Source organism: Lissotriton vulgaris, chromosome 3_1, assembly GCF_964263255.1.
Source record: "Lissotriton vulgaris chromosome 3_1, aLisVul1.2, whole genome shotgun sequence".
Taxonomy (NCBI): Eukaryota; Metazoa; Chordata; class Amphibia; order Caudata; family Salamandridae; genus Lissotriton; species Lissotriton vulgaris.
In genome coordinates this window covers 1041498670-1041520338 of record NC_141689.1, presented here as the reverse complement: position 1 = coordinate 1041520338, position 21669 = coordinate 1041498670, and the positions used below count along the sequence as shown (strand labels likewise).

The window sequence follows — 21669 nt, the reverse complement described above, 5'->3', positions numbered from 1 at the left end:
CATCTACCAGGCAGCTATGTGAGCATCCCTCCATACGTTCAAGAAGCACTATTGTCTGTACAGCAGGCCTCTGCCGAGAAGGGCACTTTGCTGACTCGGTCCTGCAAGACTTTCTTGTTTAAGTCCATTCACAGCCCACCTGCTGTTAGGTACTGCTTTGGTATCTGTTCAAAAGATCATGAATCTGTTCCTAGAAGTCTCTATCAGAAGAACAAGTTACTTACCCTTTTTTCCCCCGTAGTTTTATATAGTGCGAACTTGACCCGAAGGTATCCAGTATCAGTGTGCTTTACATGAGAACCAGTTGCATTACACAAGGACCCATTCATTTTTGTTAGGCACGGGGAGATTAAGTGATATGCCCAGAACCACAGGACATTGAGCGTCATTGCCGACGCTCAATGTCCTGTGGTTCTGAGCCCGATTTCCTAGATATGAGATCAACTGGCGTAGCAGTTAGCCTACTTCCTCTCCCTTTACCTTTGGTAATGCTCTTTCTGGTAAAGACTCTATCTAGTGCAAACTCCCCACCCATCCTCCCCGTTGCTTTTGGGGCTGCATGTCTGGAGATGAGGACAGTCTTGAAGGTAATTGATGTCAGCGTGCAGGAATGGCTCCTTAATATTCCCTATACTTCACTTTCGGAGTGGAATAGCATCAGAGCAGAGCCGCACAGTGCCACCTTCCAGCACGCAGAGGTATAACGAAATAGGATTAGAATCTAGTCTGATGCCTGAGGAAACTTCAAAAGGTGAGGAATCTGCTGCTAGATAGAGCCTGTGCCATAAAGAGTGTTGTTACCGAAGGTAAGTAACTTGTTCGTCTGATACAGACTTCTAGCCGCTTACAGCAGAAGTCTACAAAATCAGGAATGATAGACAAAATGTTGTAAAAGTGTAGCATGAAAAAATTATCAGAAGGGGTAACTCTAGGCAAGTTTTTGCATTTTATTTATTTATTTTTATTTATTTATTTATGGAATTTGTTGAGCGCGAACAATTGCCCAAGGGCGTCTGTTAGAAAATAATGGCTTATTTAAGCATGTTTCAGTTATTATGACTAGACCACAGTGACCAGAATACGTTGATTTTATGAAAGAGCCTTTCTCTCTTTGTCCGCATGATGTGTGTTTTTTCATTTTTAGCAAAATAATCAAAAATAAAGCTCTAACTGTCGTGTCTGAATGAGCATAAAATAATGTGTGTTCTTTCGATGGAGCAATACATAGGATGTTCCTTTATTTTTGTAACTTTCCAAGCTTGCTAGCCGATATCCTTTGCATGCCATTCATTAGCTGAACACATTTTTGTATTGCTGTCATACAGAAAATGTAATTTGTTTCTTTAATTATGTATGCTTACCCAGCAATGAAACGCATTAGAAATATCATTGCTAGTCCAACCCAGTTATGTCATGTCATATACCATGAAATGCGACTAGCTTCTGTACCATGCAACATTATTAAAGCTGTATTATTTTGTAGATGAGCCAGTCCTTTGGCTTACTTCTTCGTAGACAGACTCTGTAGTAGTCTGTTTATGATTTATACTTAGACCTTTTGCACTTCTTTATAGAACAGACTCTGTCAGTCTGTTCACTTATTTGTACTTAGTGTTTCCCTGGATTGTCTTCAGAGGCTGACCTTATGTTAATCCTCTTGCAGAATTATACTTTGATTATTTTGTTTATACTAATTCCTAATTGTCTAACTAATGAAATGACATTTTTTTTCTGTAATTACCATATTGTTTAGTAAACTTGTAAGGTTTTAACCTGGAATCTGGACTTGCCCAGGCTTGTTTATTAGCCATGGACTAATTCTTATTAAGACGCAGACATTCCTAATCTTGTGCACCGACCCTCTGTTTTAGGCTACCCTGCAGAACTCTATCACTCTCCCAGAGTAGGAAAGACTTGTAGAGGTGTTAGTGAAAGCCAGGATACTGTTGCCAACAATAAGCAGCCATAATAAAAATGATTCTGAAATTTGATAGGGGACTCCTATGGTTTCACAATATACTGCATTCTTTTAATGATGAGTACGCTGTTAAAATACCATGTGTTGGCAAGCAGGTTGTCTAAGTGTTGGACAGGCCACATGAAGGGCCGCTCTCCCCCGGCCCAACCGGGCCTGGGCCCAGTCCCGCAAGTACCACACACCACCATTGCAAGTCCTCCGTCCCCTCAGGGACCCCTGCCCTCGAGCCTGCCGACCTCGTGGGTCCGATCCACTGCCGGCCCACGCGCCCAGCCTGGGGCGCCATCTTGGACACTCCACCACGAGGCCGCCTGGCCCCCGATCGACCTCAACCCTGGGCCTGGCCCGGCCTCAGACATTCCGGCACCACCCTCCACCCAGGAGGTGAGCGGGCTACTTGACAAGTCAATGGGAGAAAGAGGTGCCGATGGCTCTCCCCCACCAAGTGCCGCTCGCCCATCGCCTCCCCGGGCGCTGGCTCCACCCCCCTGCTGGGTGTCTGGACTCCCCCATCCCGGACCTCCCGACCTCCAAGTGCGAGGGTCCGGACATCAAAGCACGCCAGCCCTATAACTGGGGCAGCTCCAGAGCAGGAAGGCAGTTGTATCTTGGAGTCGAGAGACGTAAAGAGGAACTCATCCTGGACGGACTACTGGCGCTGCCATAGCTCTGTCCTGTGCACCATCGTCCTGCCTGTTGGCGCTGCCACAGCCGTCGTAACCTTCATCCTTCATCGTCGTCGGGATCTGCTGGCGTGGCCGCGGACCGTTGTAACCGTCATCTTCCACCGGGACCTGCAGGCTCCGCCGCGGACCGTCGTCCTTCCTTCATCCATCTCGGGACCTGCTTGGCTCCTCCACGGCCCGATCATCTAGAACGCCGAGCTCGAGGATTGAGAGCTATTTTGTACTCATCGGTAACTAAGACTGTCCCGCTACCCCCTTCCTAAACCAGAGACTAGAACCGAGGGGACCCCTGAGTCCAGACCTCCTTGTATCCATCATCGTAACCTAAGAATTGCATATAAAATCTCGTTAACCTTCAACCTTGTGTGGTGTCCGTCTGTGGGGGGGAAGTTACTTATCTGTACAGTCGTTGGAGACGGCTCTCCCTGGAGACCTCTCCCCGTAACCTCGGCCGACCCTCCCGGTCCGTCTAACATTGGTGGCCAGCGGCGCGATCCGAATCACCGCATAAACGTACAGAGAGTAGCTCACCCCACGACGAAGTCACAATGACCACGAAAGAGAGCGGATCAACCGAGAAATTCCAAATGGAGAAATTGGAGGAGTACAACCATCGTGAACTTAAACAATTCTGCATCGAACTGGGTATCGCTACCACCGGACTGAGTACCAAGGACGATTTTAAGCATGCCCTAGAATCTTGGGCAGAAACCGGGGCTGCCGGAACCCCTGATCAAAGCACCGTAGAAAAAACGACCACGGCCCCGGAAGGGCAAAGAACGGGTCTCTCGCAAGGCGAGATCCAGGAAAGGGAAAGGACCCGACTACACGAACTAGAAATGGCCCGACTTAAAATGGACGTTGAACTTAAGTTGGCCGAACAAAAAATCAACTTAGAGCACCTGCGTCTCCGAGAAGAAAGAGAGGAGAAACAGAGACAAAGGGAGCTCGAGGAAAAAAAACTAGCGTACGAACACGAACGAAACCTAGCCGAGATCAACCTACGCAAGCAGAATAAAGAAGCAGGGGTGCCCGAGCGACCCCCCACCCCAGGGGCCACAGACAAAAAAGTACACATCCCCAAGGATGTTGTCCGAGAATACTTCAGAGAGGACGACATCCAGCAATGGTTTAAAGCCTATGAAATCGCTATGACGGCACACCGGATCGATAGAAGCGACTGGGGAGCCGGTCTCTGGGGAAGATTCCTCAATGAGGGCCGCGACACCCTACTACAGCTCCCGGACCACCAGATGACCTCCTACGACCATATGAAAGCGGCCCTCCTCACCCGCTATGGTCTCACACCCGAGATGTACCGTCAGAGGTTCCGAGACTGCACCCGCATCCCGGGTACAACTTGGGTGGACTATGTAACATACTTTAGCCGAGCCTTCGAGGGCTGGATCCGAGGAAGCAACGTCACGACCTACGAGCAACTATTTAACCTGATGGTATGGGAGCATCTGTCGAACAATTGCTTCATTGAACTCCGACAACACCTCCTCGACAGCAAGTTAACGGATCCCCGGCAGCTCGCAGCCGAAGCTGACCGGTGGGAGATCACCAGAGTGGGCCGGAATGGGTCCTACGAACAGAACCGGAACAACAATGGTCAGCACCGACCCAGAGGAGGAGGAGGGGGCCAAGGGCGAGGAAGAGACAACGCCCCGGTCGCCCCCGCTACCAACACCACCCCCCCGGCCAACCGGGGCAGCACCCCAGCGCGACCGGGGTACAGAGCCAATGTCACGTGTCACCGATGTCAACGAGTCGGCCACTATGCGAACGACCCAAACTGCCCGCAGTACCAGAGCCCAAGACCCCGCCAAGTGGCCGCTGCAGCCCTAGGGGAAGAACAGATCTCCGAGGAACAGGAAGAGTACGAACAAGAGCATCAAGAGTGGGAGCCAGCCGCCATGACTCTAGCCTGCTTAGGGGGGAAAGACATGGTCCCGCGGGTCCCCCTACCCGCTAACACCCAGAAGTACAGCCAATGGGTGAGCATCAATGGACACCAGGCCGAAGCCCTCCGTGACACCGGGGCCAGTGTAACAGCCGTCCGCTGTCACCTGGTGACCCCAGAACAGTATCTACCGAACATTCTCTGCCCTGTACGATCAGCCGATAACTCGGAGAGCCTGTGTCGGATGGCCTGCGTCCCCTTCGAATGGGGGGGGGTCTCCGGCATGTTGAAAGTAACGGTCCGAGACGATGCCCCCGTAGACTGCCTCCTGGGCAATGACCTGGAAAGCTCTCCGTGGGCCGCCGTGGAGCGAAAGGAACACCTGGGGATGTTGGGCGTCCCAGACTGGGCGTGCGTCACCACCCGTTCCATGGCCGCCCGTGCCAACCACCAGCCAGAAGAACCCGAATGGCCGGCGCCACCGCCTCCGGTCGCCCCGGCCGAAAACACCGACCGTAACATTCCCGCCGAACCAGCTCAACCTACCGACCTCGCTAACCTCGACCAGTGGCCTCAAGAAGGGGGGCCCACGCAAGAACAATTTCGCAAAGAACAGAAGACCTGTCCCTCCCTCGAGGGACTCCGCCAGCAAGCGCTCGCCCAAAGCGCAGGGGATACCCCCGGAACTCATTGGGTCTACTGGGACAATGATCTGCTGTACAGCGAGCAAAGAATCGCCGAGCTGGGGAGCAACCGAGTACTAGTGGTACCCCTCCGTTTCAGAGACTTCCTGTTAAACCTGGCCCACGATGTCCCCCTGGCAGGACATCTGGGACAAGATAAAACTTACAGTCGCCTAGTGACCCACTTCTTCTGGCCCAACATGAGAAACGATGTGCACCAGCATTGCCGATCTTGCCCCACGTGCCAAGCCAGTGGGAAGAGCGGCCGCAAACTAAAGGCTCCCCTGCAACCTTTTCCCGTGGTCACTACCCCGTTTGAGAGAGTCGGCATAGACATTGTGGGGCCCTTGGACCCACGCACAAAACAAGGCCATCGATTCATCCTGGTGCTAGTGGACCACGCCACCCGCTACCCTGAGGCTGTTCCTCTGCGAACTGTGACAGCCCCGGTGGTCGGCCGGGCCCTGATGGGGATCTTCTCCCGTGTGGGTTTCCCCCGAGAAGTCGTCAGCGACAGAGGCACGAACTTTATTTCCAAATACATGAAGTCCCTCTGGCAACAGTGCGGGGTCACCTACAGATTCACAACCCCCTATCACCCTCAAGGGAACGGACTCGTTGAGCGGTTCAACCGCACACTAAAGGGAATGATCGGGGGGTTGGAAGAGCCCCTCCGTCGCCAGTGGGATGTGCTGCTGCCGTGCCTCCTCTTCGCGTATCGAGAAGTCCCCCAGAAATCCCTGGGCTTCAGCCCATTTGAACTGCTATATGGACACCCAGTGCGAGGGCCGCTCAGTCTCGTCAAAGAAGGCTGGGAGATGCCTCCGCTAAAGAACCCTCCAGATGTCTTCCGGTACCTCCTCACCCTCCGCAACCAGACCCGGCGGTTCAGAGAACTAGCGAAGGCCAACCTAGAGGCCAGTCAAGAGGACATGAAAAAATGGTATGACCAGAATGCCTCATCCATTGAATTCGAACCTGGCCAACAGGTATGGGTGATGTCCCCCACTGAGCCATGCGCCCTGCAAGACAAATGGACGGGGCCCTTCAAAGTAATAGAGCGCAAGGGTCCTGCCACTTATCTCATCGACATGGAATCCTCCCGGAACCCTCTCCGGGTCCTCCACGCTAACAGACTAAAGCCCCACTTTGTGCGAACAGAGCTCAGCCTCCTGATGGCCACAGACACTGGGGTTGAAGAAGACTCCGAGCCTCTCCCTGACCTCCTACGGACTCAAGAGCAAGACGGATCCGTGGATGGGGTCCGGCTCTCAGAGGCCCTCACCAGAGAACAACGCCAGGAGTGTCAAGCTCTCCTATCACAGTTCGCCAGCCTGTTCTCCCTCACCCCGGGTGTCACTTCCTGGTGTGTGCACGATGTGGATACCGGGGACAGCCCCCCTATCCGCCACCGGGCCTACCGCGTGCCAGACCGGGTACGGGCCTGCATCCAGGAAGAAATAGCCAAGATGCTCACGATCGGGGTCATCGAGCCCTCAGACAGTCCCTGGGCCAGCCCTGTCGTACTGGTCCCCAAAGCAGCTGCCCCCGGCACCACACCAGAACTCCGGTTCTGCGTCGACTACCGGGGCTTGAATGCGGTCACCAGAACAGACGCGCACCCCATCCCCCGGGCAGATGAACTAGTCGACCGAATGGGAGCTGCCCGCTACCTCAGCATCTTCGACCTGACAGCAGGCTATTGGCAGATCGGCCTCACACCCCGGGCGCAAGAACGTTCTGCCTTCTCCACCCCCGATGGCCATTACCATTTCACGGTCATGCCCTTCGGCATGAAGAATGCCCCAGCAACATTCCAACGGCTCGTCAACCAGGTCCTAGCGGGGCTCGAAGGATTCAGCGCCGCCTACCTAGACGACATCGCTGTATACAGCCACCATTGGACCGAGCACCTCCACCACCTCCGAGCAGTGCTGCAGGCCCTTCAGCGAGCTGGCCTCACGATCAAGGCCAGCAAGTGTCAAATTGGGCAAGGGTCTGTAACCTACCTCGGACACCAGGTGGGAAGCGGCCTAGTGGCCCCGCTACAGCTGAAAATTGCCGCCATCCAGGCCTGGCAGCCCCCCATCACCCAAACCGAGGTACGAGCCTTCCTGGGCCTCACGGGCTACTACCGAAGGTTCGTAAAAGACTATGGTACCATAGTGGGGCCCCTCACAGAACTCACGTCAAAGAACCAACCCAAGAAAGTCACCTGGACCCCAGAGTGTCAAAATGCATTTGAACAATTAAAGGCCGCCATGTGTTCCGCCCCTGTGCTCCAGGCCCCAGACTACAGCCGGGAGTTCATCGTCCAGACGGACGCCTCCGACCAGGGCATTGGGGCAGTCCTGTCTCAAGTGAACACCGAAGGCCTTGATCAACCGGTGGCCTTCATCAGCCGGAGACTCCTACCACGGGAGCAACGCTGGAGCACCATAGAGAGGGAAGCCTTCGCTGTGGTATGGGCCCTCAAGAAGCTCCGGCCCTACCTTTTCGGCACCCACTTTCGGGTGCAGACCGACCACCGTCCCCTGCAATGGCTGATGCATATGCGGGGGGAGAACCCAAAGTTGCTACGCTGGTCCATCTCCTTGCAAGGTATGGACTTCACAGTCGAACACCGGCCTGGGCCAGATCACGCCAACGCGGATGGCCTGTCCCGGTTTTTCCGCCTCGACGAGGAGAGTCCCCAAGAGGATGGGTAACTCTCCCCGCCTTCAGCTGGGGGGGACGCATGTTGGACAGGCCACATGAAGGGCCGCTCTCCCCCGGCCCAACCGGGCCTGGGCCCAGTCCCGCAAGTACCACACAACACCATTGCAAGTCCTCCGTCCCCTCAGGGACCCCTGCCCTCGAGCCTGCCGACCTCGTGGGTCCGATCCACTGCCGGCCCACGCGCCCAGCCTGGGGCGCCATCTTGGACACTCCACCACGAGGCCGCCTGGCCCCCGATCGACCTCAACCCTGGGCCTGGCCCGGCCTCAGACATTCCGGCACCACCCTCCACCCAGGAGGTGAGCGGGCTACTTGACAAGTCAATGGGAGAAAGAGGTGCCGATGGCTCTCCCCCACCAAATGCCGCTCGCCCATCGCCTCCCCGGGCGCTGGCTCCACCCCCCTGCTGGGTGTCTGGACTCCCCCATCCCGGACCTCCCGACCTCCAAGTGCGAGGGTCCGGACATCAAAGCACGCCAGCCCTATAACTGGGGCAGCTCCAGAGCAGGAAGGCAGTTGTATCTTGGAGTCGAGAGACGTAAAGAGGAACTCATCCTGGACGGACTACTGGCGCTGCCATAGCTCTGTCCTGTGCACCATCGTCCTGCCTGTTGGCGCTGCCACAGCCGTCGTAACCTTCATCCTTCATCGTCGTCGGGATCTGCTGGCGTGGCCGCGGACCGTTGTAACCGTCATCTTCCACCGGGACCTGCAGGCTCCGCCGCGGACCGTCGTCCTTCCTTCATCCATCTCGGGACCTGCTTGGCTCCTCCACGGCCCGATCATCTAGAACGCCGAGCTCGAGGATTGAGAGCTATTTTGTACTCATCGGTAACTAAGACTGTCCCGCTACCCCCTTCCTAAACCAGAGACTAGAACCGAGGGGACCCCTGAGTCCAGACCTCCTTGTATCCATCATCGTAACCTAAGAATTGCATATAAAATCTCGTTAACCTTCAACCTTGTGTGGTGTCCGTCTGTGGGGGGGAAGTTACTTATCTGTACAGTCGTTGGAGACGGCTCTCCCTGGAGACCTCTCCCCGTAACCTCGGCCGACCCTCCCGGTCCGTCTAACACTAAGGTAATGAAAAACTTTGTGCACCCTGATCAGTGTGGTTTTATAGCACACTGAACCTAAAATGACTTCGGCATATCCTGCACCCACTCACTTCTGCGGATGAAGATTGTCCTTTAGTGGTAATAGACATTCAGGAGGCGATCTTAACAATAGATCTTAACGAAATTCAAGGCAGAAAGGACGGTGTCTGAGACCTGGAGGAGTATAGAGAGTAAAGAGACAGGGCATTCCACTCTCTCCCCTGCTTTTAGCGCTTACAGTGATCTGATTGGACTGTAAGCTCTGGGAAATATTGCAAGACTACGGATTCACCCTGGGCTCTGTTATGCCAATAGGCATTCTTGTTCTATTTTCCTTTTATGAGATATTTGACAAATAAGGAGTACTTTTACAAATACATTGACAATTTCCTAAATAAGAATGCCTTTCACCTTGCTAATGTAAAAGTTCTTCCAAGTACTTGATCTATTTTTTTTTTTTTTAAATGACTAAACTAAAAACACTTATTTTATGATCTCGATATTACTCTCCAGATGGGTAACTATTCCCTTTTTGATTTTTCCCATAAGCATTATATTGATTTATATATGTAATATTTATATAGCGCAAACCTAGCTAAAAAGGTTCAAAAGCGAGCAGAGTGTCAACAGGTGATAGGTGATGTGACTCATTATTGTGATTTAGTATTCTACAAAGAGGTGGGTCTTCAAGTCTTTACGAAATTAGAGATTCATTGGAGCCGACCTTATGGATTCTGTGATGTTCCAGATCAACTTCACATGGTTCAATGTAAATGGGTGGATTCTCTAGGGATGGCAACGTTACGTGTCACATATCAGAAAATTGGAAATTATAACACTGGTATGGTCTCAAATGTATCTACTCCCAATAGAAGCATCTGTAAGTTTACCACTTATAGATTGGACTATATAAAATGTAGGAAAAGTCTTGTGAAAGGGAAAAAGATGGGTGTTGTCTAGGTACAGGACTCGCATTCATCCATTTCTCTGTGAATTGTCTCTTTGAGAAGTGTTTCTCGGTTTGTGAGCAGCTTTATATCAGAATTTCGTGCTGAATTTGACATAGTAGTGATTCTAGTACACCCTTATATTGTCCTGTAATACTTTCTGTATGACTAACCTATCTTCCAGTATATATTTTTTGTCAATTGCATGTGAGCTCTGCAGGAACGTCCTTAAATATTACTGATTTGAAAATAGTTTTTGATTTTTTTTATTGAATAGACTTCTTGGTGTTTACCTTCTTTCTTGCATAATACCCTAATTGTCCAAGTAACTTTACTTTTGATATGTAATTACACCGCAGCTCTGTTATACTACATTAGAAAACACTGTACCAAATTAAGATCAGAAGTCCCTTTCTGAAAAGCGACAGTGAGAGATCTGTATGTGGTAAGCTGGGCTATGCCAATTGCTATATGTAAACTCCATCCATAATCTGAGTTGCAGGACAGTTACACACTTGACTTTTGACAGTTCACTGGAACACATTAGCTTACGTTCTGTTGTATTACAATGCCCCTGAAATGTCACTCTCCTACAGAAGCTTGTGAGACAGCAAATACAATGGAGCCAGATTAAGTAACAGGCCAGCACGGCCTCGTTGTGTTGTAAGAAAGATTCTTGTAATGGAATGCGCTATTGGTTTATAATGCTGTCCTTTGACTGTAGACCCATCCTTTTGGGGGTTAGTCATGTATATTTATCTGCCTTGCAGGGTGATGCCGCTCTCCAGTGTGTCTGTTATGGCTCCATTCCTGAGGTACCTGTTTTGTGAGCCTTCTCAGTCAAGGGAGCACTCTGAATTACGAATGAGCATGGTGAAAGTATTACTTCAGCCACACTTTTCCAAAGGAATCGACAATCCTACTGAAACTGAGCAGCATATCGTTCGGCTTTTATGTGACTTAATTCCTCACCTACAGGCAAGTCATTTATTTACCGATGCTTGTTTCCTAGAGTAAGCCATTTTTAGAGCAAATGTTGGTCATGCGTAAACATTTTAAATGCACCGCTATCAGGCCAAGGGGGCTAGTAGGACGGACCATTGCAAAATTATCCTAATACCATTGTATTTTTATACATTCTAGATGCTATTCGTTAACTAAATGATTTTGGTGTCCTTAACCCCTTCCATGCTCATGACGGAACGGTTCCGTCATGAGCATAAAGTGGCCTGTGCTTATGACGGAACCGTTCCGTCATGGTTCCATAAGCCCAATGGAACGTTCAGCACCGGGGGAAAATCCGCGCAGCACAGAAGGGGTTAATAAATAGTAACCTTTTTCCAGTGATTCCCATAAAGCAGTGGAATGACTTTACTTATGAGGTATTATAAACAAGAAAGGTTTATATGCCAAGCTATGTGAATTAAGAATCCCACTGGACGTGAGCAATGGGAGTCGGTTTTCACCATGCATAGAGACCCCTGTATTTACTTATTAACTGTATCCTCTTGAATTAGGCACAGAACCATGCGTACTATACATACATATTTTATTTGATCTGTTTCAAGATAACTGCAGAAGTAAAATATTGTTTATTACCAGCAGGCATGGTCAGCCATGTGGATCTCGGTTTCCTTGCACAGTCCGGGCTCTCTGTGACACTGACCAGACTTAATTCTCTTTTCTGGTCAGTACACCTGAGATCTCTGAGATATAGGAGGTTAATGAGAGTCAGCTTCTCCTAGTAAATCCAAAAAGTACAGTAAACAAGGACCTTAAACTAGCACCTAAGATCTGCCTTTGCTAAGTTTGCATTATTCTAGTAGCTCCAGATTAATTGGCTTTAATTAATCCTGCATGTAAAGGGGAGGATTGTATAGGGTACATGTGCTTAGTCATACTTCTCTCGTTGTTCAAACATCATCTGAACAAGGGCTAAGTTCAGAGTTTTCCATAATTCCTTGCACTTAGAAAGTAATTTATAAATCCCCCTTTTTCTATCAGAGATGGATCTTATGCCCCTGAAGCCTACATTTTTAAGAATACTATTACTCTGTTCTCAACTATTGCTTTATTTATTGTCTTTGAGCAGGCGTTTTTATTTGGCTTATTTACCCATGTGTTGATGCCCTGAGTCCTTGAATTTTTGTTTTCTCTAGATCCATGAACTTAATGACTTTTGCAAGCAGCTTTCCTTCTGACGGGAGATTGTCAGATGGAACTAGATAAACTATATTTACTACCGAAATATGAACATATTAGTTCTAAGTGTCCTTGCAGTAAGGACAGGTTTCTAAGTGTCTCTGGTAGAGAGATTTGTTCCTAGCTCCAGGACTCCGTGTGGCTATGGTTCAAATGATTCAGTGGAGTTATTTGTAGTAGGTACTGGTCACCTGTTTTCCCCACAAACAAGGTTGAAGCTTTTCTTTTACTCCAATGTGAAATGTAACTCATCTCAGGCATTTGAGAGAAGTGGTAGAGCTATTGTGAAATTCAATAATCAAAGTCGCAGTTCTTGTAGTTAAAGTTGAAGTTTAATCTTCTAATACAAAGGAACACAAGCCACAGCAATGCCTCTCCAATCCATCTTCCAACTATCTTCTAATCCTAACATTCAGATACAAACATTCCAATGGCAAGGACAATACAAATGGGAGAAACATACAGAGGGAGGAAAGGAAAAGGGAGATCACATAATATTTAACTATGTACATAAAACAATACCTGAACAATACCACACACCTTCCCCCATAAATAAAACACAATGCTGAAATATACAGTGTGAGAAAGAACACAAAAGTAAAATTAATTCCAATTTTTGTATTCTGTTAAAATTCCAAACGCGACTATCACCCATCTTACCTGCACTAAGGAAAACCTTTATGACACTGTAGGTCTCACTGAAATCCTTCTTGGTGGGCATCTTGATCTTCAACATGTCTCCAACCTGCACTAACTAGGACTTAACAGCTTTGTGACCATCATAGTTCAATTTTTCTGAACTGCATCTGTCTCTGTCTTTCTTTGTTGCAATTTTTCTACCTGATATTCACACTTTCCTTCGCTTCCACCTTAACTTCTCACCCAAGGAGGATTCATGGTGGTGCTAGGATTCTGCCTTTACTCCTCAACCTTTTTCTTGACAGCTTGAACCCAATTGTCCCCATTTATTTTCACAATTTGAATAGGTTCTTTCAGAACATGATTGAATCTCTCAACCATTCCATTGCTCTCAGAATGATAAAGAGTGCATTTTTTTATGCCTTATGCTAGCGAAAACCTTCCATTTCCTTGGAGATAAATTGCACTTCATTATCAGTAAGGATACACTTGGAATTACCTTTTCTGGCAAACACTTCAGAGAAAAAACTTATCACTGACTTGGTAGTAACCTCATGCACCACTCCCACCTTGGGCCATCTGGACAGCATGTCCATTGCCACCAAAATATACCTGCTAGATCTACCAGAACTCGACGATCCAACCAAGTCTAAAGCTATTTCCTCCCATACATCAGAAGATAGGTCTCTACAAAACATCAGAGAAGACATCACTTTCAAAGTCTTATCACTCAAACAGCATTCTCCGCAATCACTCTCCATGCGCTGCATCATGATATCCGTCCCTGGCCACCAATACAGGCACCTAAGTCTTTCCTTGGTTTTGCTTATACCCTGGTATCCCTCATGAGCCAAATGCCCCAGTTCCTGCCGGACACCCAAAGGCAACATCAACCTAGTTCCTCTCACCACAGTGTTATCAATCACTGACAACTCATCCACAACTTTGGCATATCCAGCAAACTTTGTGTCTTTAACCCAACACTTATCACTAGACCTGATAAACTGGGAAACCAACTTCAATTCTTCATCTAACTCTTGTTCTACCACATCTTCTCAGAGACACTGCCTTGTGTAACCCCACACACTTTCACCTCATCCTCCATCCACTATGTTTCCAGATTCGATTCCATGAATCCAACATCCACTAATAATTTCGAAAGACAATCTGCCACTTTGTTTTCCACACCTGGAATATAATTGACAAGGAATTGAAAATCCTGCAATCCTTCCAGCCATTTTCACATTCTGGAAGATAAATTGTCCAAACATTTCTTTCTAAACACTTCCTACAAGGGCTTGTGGTTAGTGTGCACAACAAATTTGATGCCCCACACAAACTGGTTGAACTTCTTAATGGCCCAATAAACAGCTAAAGTTTATTTTTCAATGGTTGAATACATCTCTTCCACACCCCTCAAAGACCGTGAAGAAAATTATACAGTTATATCTCTTTCACCTTGGTTCTGTTTGAGTACAGATCCCAAACCTTTTTCACTTGCATTCGTAACAATCATACAAGATCTACCTTGCAGAAAACTCCCCAAACTCTGGAGGAAATGAGAGCAGACTTAATATCAACCAAGTCCTCTCATTGTTCTGACCATTCAAAGTGAGTATTTTTCTGAAGCAGCATTCTTATTGCCTAAGTATGACTAGCAACATTTGGGACAAACTTCAAATAGTATTCTGCCATCCCAAAAGGACTGCAACTGTTCCTATTTTTATATTTTTACAGGAGAGGGGTCAGCTTTACCCCCTTACTCGTTACTACATGTCCAAAATAAGTAATTTCAGAGAGACAGAAACGACAATTATTACATTTGAGTGTCATCCCCTTAGGATGGAAAATCTTCAAGACTTATTTGATTTTCTCAATGTGCTCCTAAAGCGTCTCACTGTAAATCAAGATGTCATCCTGGAAGAATATGACCTGAGACACACCCTTAAATAGATTAGTCATCAGCTTTTGTAATACTGATTCCGTTGAACATAGACCCAACAGCATTCTGTTGAACCTATAGACACCAAAAATTATAATGAATGCAGTGAGATCTTAGGAGTCACCTTTGAGGCGGACCTGGTGATAGGCTGAGGTCAAGTCTAATGTTGTGAAAAACGTGGTTTTACTTATTGTCTCCTGAATGTTGGAAAGGGTACATTTGTCCTCCACAATCTCTCTGTTAAGGTGTCTCGGGTCGGTGCACAAACTTATATCTCCTGAGGGTTTTGTGGCTACAACTACTGGAGCGAGCCAGCTAGCCACTTCTCTGGTTCCATTATCCCTTTATGCTTCAATCCTTCAAGCTCAGGTTCAAAAGCTGCATGAAGATTTATCGGAATACTTCTCACTTTGGCAGCAAATGAAATGGCATTGTCTTTCAAAATGATGACATGCAAATATCCCCTTACACATCCCACTTTGTCCAAGAACACCACTGGATACTTCGGCGGAGCATGTCAGATACTTCGTCCACCTTCCTGACTTGTACCTGGGGATCAAGAATGGGTCTAGAAACATAACCAGACGTTTTTGACGTGGCCAACTGAGAATAGAATCTCCCTAACGGGAACATAAACTTTCCCAGAAACGTAATATCCCTTGAACTCAAACTCAGCCTCAAGTTACCCCACCAGTTCAATGGGTTTGCCACAGTAACTATACAGGCTTAAATCCGGGTCATGAAGATTGACCTTCAACCTCAAAATGTCTAGCATAATCCTCATCATACACCAGGGATAACCTCGCACCCGAGTCCCTCATCTTTGACACATTGTACCCATTGACACTAACCACATCAGAAGGATGTTCACATTTCACATTTGATACGCTCTTAACATCATTCACAATTTGTAAAAGTACATCACCTTCTTCACAATCAATGTTGTGAACTTTCTCTTTAGTAAGCAAGGACCTACAACATTTGGCAAAGTGACCTTTCTGCTCACATGATCTACAACTGATGTGGATTGCTAGGCATACAACATAAAAACGTAGTTTTGGTTACATGAGATTGCTTTTTTAAGCCCTGTATTGGTCTGGACAGAAGACACCTTCTATTTGGATTTTTTCAGTTCCTGTGTAAAATGTAGGGAATGATCTACTTGTTTGGCAATAATTATTACTTCTTTGAGACTAGGGTCATTCTTAACCCACAATTTCTCCCATACTGTCACTCTACATCCCACACTACAGCATGAACTGGTCTTGTATTCTCTCCTCAGTATTGTCATCCAAAGTTACACAACCCTGCCAGCTTCCTCAGTTCGGTAACAAAATTCTCAACTGATTCAACCTTCATCCTGTTTCCTATTCTCAAAGTAATATTGCTTTAAATGCATGTCAAGTTTATTATATCAATTTCAAATTCATTTAACGTATCTCCATCACCCTCTGCAATTAGATCGGGTAAATTCTCATAGACCTCTTGCCCCTAAGCAGTGGACATTCTTTTTCGAACAACAGCGGTCCCATGCATTCAGGAATATATGAGACAGTGAATATAGACAGAATCAGTTCTATATTTTGAGCGACATATCCAGCCGGACAGAGGTCTTTAAGTTTACTCAATAAACAAATGATCCGTACAATTGGAATACCTTCAACTAATCACCAGTGTGGTACACAAGCCTGTGCCCAACCACTAATGGATCAAATACAGAAGGTAGGTTACAAACATAGAAGGGCTTTTAAGGCAAACAAACGTTTTCTGTATAAAATTCAGTTGTACAGAGAAATCAACACAGCACCATTACATTACATAGCAATCACGTTTTGTATAGGGTGCTAGACAGGTCGACGGCGTTTCGGTCCCCCAATTAATCATAGGGACCATCATCAGGACATTCAATTAATGCCTTAACGTTATTAGCCTCTAATTGCCCGGACACTCGTGTGTGACCGGCAAGGGAGTGTAACCTGTATTTGGTTCAGCAGCCCAGGATCAGGCGCGTTTGGTACAGCGTTACAATATCATAATCCGACGGTGCCAGGATACTACCGGGTTAGTCGGTAATTCAGTATGTTGACGCCAGGCCAAAAGGTCAAAAGATTCAGGTTCGTCGAAAAAGGCCAAGAAACATAACTAGTCTAGACATAGATTTCTATTGTCTCGCCACTCGCACTACTTGAAGCAGAGTGACACCGTAGGCTGCTAAATCGGTCCTCCATGTCGGAGTCAAATGCTTTGTTGGTCCTGATAGGCCCCAAAACCTGACATACCTCACCCACTATGATGATGGGAACAAGAAAGATGACCAAGACCAATATGACAAGGGCAATATATTTAATTACCTTGAGAAACCAGTGGTCTTGATACATTCCTGGAAATTGGCCCAACCCAGGCTGTGGCAACAGAAGAATCTGCCTCCTTTGCCGCGGTGATCAGAAGGAGGTTTTCAACCTTACATTACCTAGGTCTTAGAAAAGTTTAAAGACAGCAAGGTCTCTGGTTGATCTCTAGGCTTAGTCCGTCCTGCTTTGCAGTCCCCCAGGAACTTTGCCCCTTTTGAGGCTTTGGCAGGAGATACTAGCAGAGGAAACACCAATACATACCTCAGCAGCAACAGGCCTCTCAGTCCTTTCATGGAAGATGCTGAGGAACAGGCCAATGGCACCCAGGCCCCCAAGGGCAAAGTGCCACCCAGACTCCCAGTCACCCATCCCTGCAGTCACTGCAAAACCACTTTAATCTGCCTTCACTGAATTATGATCTCCTTATTGGAAGCTGCATAACCTTTCACTCCACTGATGGAGGAGCATCATTTTCTTTTACTAATTATTGCTCCAGATTGTGCTACTGGACTGCTTCCTACCTTTCCTGTCCCATCCCTCGGATATTCCTGGAACACCGCACCACCTTCTGAAGGAGCACTTATCCATACTCCTTAGAGAAGTTAAGACACTCTTTACAAAGGGAGCTATAGAGAGGCTGCCAATACCAGAGATCAGAACTGGTTATTGCTCCTGTTATTTACTGGTGCTTACGATGGATGGAGATTTTTGGCCTCTGAACTTCTTACTCTGGAAGGACAAGTTCAAAATGCTCACACTGACCCAAGTTCTGTCTACTCTGAGTCGTAGAGACTGGATGGCGGCTTTGGATTTGTAGGATCCCTATTTTCACATTCCTGTCCTACAATCACACAGGTGCAACCCGCGGTTTCAGGTACGCCAAGAGCACTTTCAAATCTCGGTGCTCCCCTCGGGCGTGATGGTGGAGGTTGCAGACAATCTGCTGAGGTTGGAAATGTCATTCTTTCCACACTTCAACAACTGGCTTCTGAAGGCGGCTCGCCTCAAGCACTTGTAAAGCTACCTCCTGACGACGGCCGAACTGTTGACATTTTTGGGATTTTCCATCAATGTGGCTAACTTGCCTGACCTTTACAATGGCTCCTCTACATTGGAGCCATCCTGGATACTGTGTTCTTCAGAGCCTTTCCTCTGCTTCAATCAGCGTATTGATTTTAAAGCATCTTGCATTGTCTTCAAGGCCCTTCATGGTCAGGGGCCTGAACGGGTACAAGAGCTTTTTTCCTGGTACACCCCAGCCAGATCTTTACGGTCCTCATCAGCCTATCTAGTGGCGGTGCCTAGAATGCAAAGGGTGCGAATGGGTGGCCGTTCCTTTGGTCACACTGCAGCCAAACTTTGGAATTCTCTCCCGCTAACATAAAGGAGCATTGACAATCTTGCTTCATTTAAGAAAGGCTTGAAATCCCATCTTTTTCCTAGGGATGTGTAATTCCTTCTGTTGTGTGGGCTAGGTCAGTATGAGTCAAAGCGCCAGGATACCCTCTGGGTGATAGTTGCGCTATAAAAGTATGCTTACTACTACATTCGATCCAGATATTTCAACCCTCTTCCTGGGTCTCATGAGAGTGAATCTAAGGCTTCTGGGCCTCTTGGCCCTCTGCATACTGCTTGTGGAACATGCCAGGTTGCACATGCAGGCTCTGCAGTGGGATCTGAAATCACAGTGGGCTCAGGACCGAGGGGACTTGAAAGAGTTCATTCCGGTGCAGAAGGAGACTGTGAAAGACCTGCAGTGGTGGCTGCTCAACCACAATTGGAAGACCCCTCTCCCTTCCCCACCTAGAGCTGACTGTCATGACTAATGCATCGTTGCTGGGTTGGAGAGGTCATCTCGGAGAGGTGGATTTCAGAGGCCTCTGGTCACCAGAGAAAACTTGCCTCTACATCAATTTGTTGGAATTGCGAGCTATTCACTTGGTACTAAAGTCATTCCTCCTAACCAGCAAAGGGGGAACAGGTACAGGTTTTTACAGAGAACACTACTACGATGCGGCTCTGCAACAAATAGGGAAGTGTGGGGCTGTGGGTCCTGTGCTAAGAGGCACTCTCAAAGTGGTTGCACGATCAGGGCATCTCTCTAGTCGCTGAGCACCTGGCAGGGTCTTTAAACCCCAGAGCGGACGAACTCCGCCGACATTGCCTAGTGGATGAAGAGTGGCATTTTTTCCTGGAGGTGGCACAGGGCATCTTCCAGCAATAGGAAAAACTCTTCCTCGACTCATTTGCGTCTGTGGAGAATATGCAGTGTCAAGGCTTTTTTGTGTTGGAGTTTCCAAGGTAGCTCTCCCTTGGAAACGCCTTCCTCCTACTTTGGGAGTCAGAACTCCTGTTCGCCTTTCCCCCCTTTGCCTCTCCTGCCAAGAATTCTGAAAAAAGATCAAGAAATACCAGGCCAAAGTCATCCTAGTGGCTTCGGGTAGGGTGAGGAGAGTGTGGTACCCAGAACTTCTGGCTATGGTAACATCCTCTGATCCGGCTGCCCCTTTGAGAGCACCTCCTGTCACAGTAGCAAGGCAGAGGAGTTCTCTACCTGAGCCTGCACAATCTACCCCTCTATGTGTGGAAATTAAATGGCAACAGTTGATGGCTTTCGACCTTCCAACCAAAGTATTATCTTGACAGCCGGTTGTCCATCCACCAAGACTGTATATGCTGTACTGTGGCACTTAAGAAACAACAGTAGAAGCTCTTAGGTCTTTTTAACAAGGGTTTATTAATTTTAAGGATATAGTGGTGAAGTTCTCTTAATCCTTCCTCTGTATCTGGGGTCGTCGAGGTTTGGTCCTTCCTGGTATCCACGTTCACGGCGTTCCTCAAGGAAAAGAAGAGAGGACTCTGAGCAGTTTGTCCCTTTTTGAGACTAGTGAGGGGATTAGGAGTGGAGGGAGGTTTATGAATCACCCGGTTTTCCGTCACCACTGTCGTGCTACATGCAAGTGTTTTATGCCGCCAGTCTATACCAATAAGCAGACTTTACGCGGGTAGCTGCACACTCTCTACGCTGCGAAACTCTTAACCCCCTCCCTTCTCAATCCGAGACGTGCTACCGTCTCCGGAACCCCTCTGGAATACGCCTCTGAAACGAGCACGTACCTCAGAGAGCCATGCTCCCCCAGGAATATGGCGAGACAGCTCAAAATGCAGGATGTGGTCCGGCTCCCTCCTTGGCTCTCCTGCTGGAGACTTCGGTCCAAGGTCCGTCTGCTGTTGGGCTTCTGTCCTGGACATGGGGTTGTCTTCGGTCTTCAGGTCACTCTCAGGGCTTCTGTGGGCGTCGGTGTCAGAGTCCTTTCCGAGGCTCACCTCATTGCCGTCTTCTCTGTAGGGAAAGCCGCCTATCAAGTCAGCTGCGGCATCAGCAAGGCTCCTGTGACCAGGTCACGTGGGTCGGTGGGGAATCAAGGAAATCCATTTGCTTAAAGGCGCTGTTGTGGTCCTGAATGCTAGAATCCGGTGGGGACTGGAAACAGAGGAGAGGAGAGACGTAAGGGGGGAATACATCCTCATCGTCCTCCTCCAGCATGACATGTCCAGGTATGTTGTGACGCGTACCCTAGGACAAGTTTGCAGTGTTGTGTTCCTCCCGTAACATCCAATACTTAAATGCAAAATTGTCTTATGTTCTCTTGTTTTTTCTTTCTTCAGCCCAGCAACGACTTGCTGTGGCACTGTTGGTCTTCATACATTTGTCGGATCACCCATCTTTCTTCAAGGGGCTGATACATATGTACCCAACAGCACCATTTGTCATGTCACAGTAGGTCCTTAATTTTGTCCTCATGTATGTGATATGCACACCTTTCAAACTAGAGCACAGCTATCTTCTCCATCTGCTCACGATCAAGATAGCATTGCTCGTCAACATATCATCTGCAAGACGAGTCCGCAAACTGCAGGCGCTGTCTATGGTAAACACCTCATATTTCCCAGACAAGCTGGTTTTTGATTCCGAGGGCCTTAAGGTCTCCTGGGGCCTTTACCAAGTGTTTGGCGATGGGGACCAGTCATTTAAACAGTGCAGGCATCCACTTCTTTCCATTTCTCAACAACTGGCTGATTAAGAGCAGCAGTAGGCAACAATACCTACCACACACTGACAGCTCAAACCCTGCTCCACAACCTAGGGTGCTCGGTAAATGTAAAATAGTCACACTTCTAACCCCAAAAGATTCATCTCTTCCTGGGCTCAATGTCAAACGCTGTCATAGTAAAACCTCATCCCAACCAATAGAGGATGTTGACATTTTACCTGCTGCTGCCCCCTTTTCAGTCAATTCATCCCTTGGCTGTAAAAACTGTAATGAAATTCTTGGGTACGATTGCATCCCGCATAACATTTGTGCTGCACTCCAGACTGCACATGCATCCACTCCACTCGTGCCTCATTAGACAATGGCCTCAAGGAGAGGGTTCCTGGGCACATCGAGTATCCATAAAGGCATTTCAGCATTCTGGTAAACAACAACACTTGAAAAAGGGGGTCTAAGGGCAAGTT

General features: G+C 48.0%; 1 protein-coding gene across 1 annotated transcript in view; it reads left to right on the top strand.

The window, feature by feature from the left end:
• The window catches only part of FOCAD (focadhesin), a 1219893-nt gene that overhangs the window by 249760 nt on the left and 948464 nt on the right, over positions 1–21669 (top strand). The window contains exon 7 of the mRNA XM_086961452.1: positions 10787–10994. Coding sequence (XP_086817578.1) covers positions 10787–10994 — 208 coding nt within the window. The remainder of the gene's footprint in view (positions 1–10786; positions 10995–21669) is intronic.